The sequence below is a fragment of the Kryptolebias marmoratus genome, linkage group LG23, assembly GCF_001649575.2.
Source record: "Kryptolebias marmoratus isolate JLee-2015 linkage group LG23, ASM164957v2, whole genome shotgun sequence".
Lineage (NCBI taxonomy): Eukaryota > Metazoa > Chordata > Actinopteri > Cyprinodontiformes > Rivulidae > Kryptolebias > Kryptolebias marmoratus.
The window spans coordinates 12901116-12904894 of record NC_051452.1 but is presented as its reverse complement, the minus strand read 5'-3'; the positions used below and the strand labels follow the sequence as shown (position 1 = coordinate 12904894).

At 41.8% G+C, this 3779-nt stretch overlaps 1 protein-coding gene across 3 annotated transcripts in view; it reads left to right on the top strand.

The window, feature by feature from the left end:
• The window catches only part of LOC108251540 (ribonuclease inhibitor-like), a 157365-nt gene that overhangs the window by 119295 nt on the left and 34291 nt on the right, over nucleotides 1-3779 (top strand). The window contains exon 4 of one of the 3 annotated variants that reach the window (XM_037973840.1): nucleotides 3570-3743. The exons of the other annotated variants lie outside the window; for them this stretch is intronic. Within the exon in view, the coding sequence (XP_037829768.1) occupies nucleotides 3570-3743 (174 nt within the window). The remainder of the gene's footprint in view (nucleotides 1-3569; nucleotides 3744-3779) is intronic. 3 annotated transcript variants of the gene reach the window in all.

Genomic DNA, 3779 nt, shown 5'->3' with positions numbered 1-3779 from the left:
CTGTTCCACTGTCTGAATGAACTGAATGATGGTTCTCTAGTGGAGGAGATCCAACAGTCTCTGAGTTCAGGANAGTCTCTTCACAGATAAACTGTCTCCTGCTCATTGGTCAGCTCTGGCCTTCATCTTATTGACATCAGGAAAAATTCTGGTTCAGTTTGACCCAAAGAAATATTCTACCAACAAGGAGGTTGTTCTGAGGCTGCTGCCAGTGATCAAAACCTCCAAAAATGCCCAGTAAGTATAAATACACTGACATGTTTCGAAATAAGTAAAATTTAAATGAACTGTGTATTGTAATGACTCTAATTGAACCCATTTCTAAAGTTGAATGTTGATGTTATAAAACTGGATGCTATATTCAGCTCCTCTTGGTTCTCTTTAAATCACCAGAGATTTTGTTTTTATTATTTTGTCAATGATTATTAAATGTGATAATGTAGAGGTTTATAAATTAGTGTTTGCTAGAGTTGCATTTATAAAGAGTTGTTTTGTCTCATTAGTCGCAGAAAATTCAAGCTTGACAATATGCACTTTGGTGAATTCCCGAGTTGCCTTTGTGTGTCTTTCTGCCAATGTAGGAGCCCATTATGTTTCAAAATGTGACAGATGATGTGATCAGAAAGTAATGTGCCTTGACTTTGGAAGTCAACTTGAAAGGCTTTGGATGGTTTTCTTGGCTCTTTTTCTTTTGTTTACCATCTACATGATCCATCTGATCAACCTGGGGTTGCCTTTCCTTTTACATCCATGTCCTGGGAGATTGGCTACCATTCCACGATCCTTCTACTTTTTTCTAAAATTGTCTGCTGTGCTCAGTATAATATGAAGCTGCTTGGAGTTGGCCTTTACCTTTTAACATGGATATGTAGAATCTTTTCTTTGATTTCCTCAGACAGCTCTCATCTTTACTTTCTCTGCTCTTTGTTCAGTGTGCTGCACACAACAATACCAAACTACCCAGTGGCTGTTTGTTCCCTTTTACATAGGATGAATGTTTAATGACACTCTTGAAGGGTCCTATGATACGAATTAGAGTCAAACATTTAGCTTGAAACATGACTATAATGCAAAAATTAATAGTCTTTTTAAAGGTGGTATCTCACTGGGCTGTGAGGAGTTGATCAGAGTTCATGGAGTTTCCCAAATGTCTGAACTTCCTCATGTAAGTCACAGAATCACACATCCCTGTCGCTTGAGTTTAGAGTATGTTAAAAAAAATTAATGCAACTATTTTTTGTGTCGTAATAGTCACAAAGTCACTGTGGTCATCTTTAACCTGTTTCAAGCCTATCTAAAGTTTGCTGAAGGCATCTCCAATTTCTCTTAAGAGTGCTAGGCCTGTAGTTTGACACCTGCACAGGAGCTCTCCTTTGACAGAAAACATCTAAGGCAAATGTCCAGAACTAAAAACCCTGCTGATGATGAATGACCATTATTTAAAAACTGCTCCACATCTGCCTGTCTTCATGGTTACTTGGTTGCAAATAGTTGTGTGTGTGATATTGCAAGATTAGGTATCGATTAGATGCCAAGTAAAGCCAGTGTTGCTGATATTGATACATTGATATGCTCCTTCCCTCCACCCAAATGGTAAAATAATATTTTTCTCATATCAGTGCAGAAGCACATAAGAGCAGCGGTTAGAGCTGTCGCCTCACAACAAGTAGGTCGTAGGTTCAAACCCTGTTTCAGCCTTTCTGTGTGGAGTTTGCATATTCTCCTTGTAGATGTGTGGATTTTCTATGGATAGTCTAGTTTCCTTATCTTATATGTCCTTTTTCAGAGGTCGCCACAGCAAGTAATCCTCCTTCATCTATCTCTGTCCTCTGTGTCCTCTGTCCACACTCCAACTTCCTCCATGTCCTCTCTAACTGCATCCATATGTCTCCTCTTTGTCTTTTTTCCTGGCAGCTGCATCTCTAACATCCTTCTACTAATATACCCACTGTCTCTCCTCTTCACATGTCCAAACCATCTCAGTCTGGCCTCTCTAACTTTATCACCCAGTTGTTCAACCTGTGCTGTACCTCTGATGACCTCATTCCTAATCCTGTCCATCCATGTCACTCCCAAGGAGAACCTCAACATCTTCAGCTCTGCCACTTCCAGTTCTGTCTCCTGTCTTTTTGTCAGTCCAGCTGTCTCCAAACCAAACAACATAACTGCTCTCACCACTGACTTGTAAACCTTTCCATTGACCTTTGCTGCCACCCTTTTGTCACAAATCACTCCTGAAACTTTTCTCCATCCACTCCATCCTGCCTGGACTCTCTTCTTCACCTGTTTACCACACTCCCTGTTTTCCTGCACCTTTGTGACCTCTGCTCCTTGTAGCCTCACTGTTCCTCCTGCCTACCTCTCATTCACACACATGCACTCTGTCTTGTTGTGGCTGACTTTAATCCCTTGTCTTTCAAGTTCATACCTCCACCTCTCCAAGTTCTCTTCCACCTGCTTCCTGTTCTCACCACAGATCATTATGTCATCTTCAAACATCATAGTCCACGGGGATTCCTGCCTGACCTCATCTCTTAGTCTGTCCATCACCAAAGCAATCAAGAAGGTGCTCAGAGCCGATCCTTGATGCACTTCCACCTCCACATTGAAGCTATCTGTCACTCCTACAGCACACCTCACCACTGTCCTGCTGTCCTCATACATGTCCTGTATCAGTCTAACATACTTCTCTGCCACTCCAGATTTCCTCATACAACACCACAGCTCCTCCCTCAGCACCCTGTCGTAGGCTTTTTCTAAATCCACAAAGACACAAATAAGTTCTTTCTGACCCTGGCTGTACTTCTCCAACAACATCCTCAAAGCAAAAATGGCATCTGTGGTGCTCTTTCTTGGTATAAAACCTTAGTACCCTTAGGATCCTCAGGGTTCAGGGCATAAATGAAAGCTATCAGGTGTACACAGGCCTTGGTTCAGACATGTCTTCTGGGTCCTCCTAGGTAGAGTTGGGCATTGTTTGAATTTAAACGATTCTGGTTCCTAACAAATCTGATTCTTTTAAGAGGCAATATATGTTGTAATCTTTCAACCTTTCTGTGGCACTCTTCAATTTGTTGCACTGACAGCTTTCCCTTGGATGCTATGGTGAACAGAGCAGAGCATCCTGGAGTCTGGTCAACTGCCTTGCTAATGTTAGCAATTTCATGTTTGTCAACAAAAAAATACACAGGCTAATGTTAGCTGGGTATTTGCATTTGAGTTGACCCACTCATTTGAGTTTTAATTCATATTTTACCCGAAACATGTTTTGTTTTGTTTTTTCTCTTTTAAAACAAATAATGGATAGCTTACCTCGTCAAGAAAGTCCTCAGTGTGCGTCTCAGACTTCATCTCTGCCTTTGAGCTTCTCCTTCTGTCTGAGAGGCTCTGACTGCAGCTCAGTCCTCTTGACTAATAACTTTGGGCCCTAGTCAGAAAAGGGTCTGTGTTTTCTCGTTTGGCAGGGGAGGGGGTGAGATTGGATGGAGGATAGGGTAGTTTTCTCTTTGAGACTCTCCCTTTTGTAATTTATCCAGACAAAATCAGTTTCTTTTTCTGTCTCCTGACAGACTCTCTGACTGTGGACTCTCAGAGACTCACTGTGAAGTGGTGGCCTCAGCTCTGAAGTCCAACCCCTCCCACCTGACAGAACTGGACCTGAGCAGAAATAACCTGCAGGATTCAGGAGTGAAGATTCTGTCTGCTGGACTGGAGAGTCCAAACTGTAGACTGGAGAAGCTAAGGTGATTTAAATTACAATTTGTTTTCACTAAATTCAG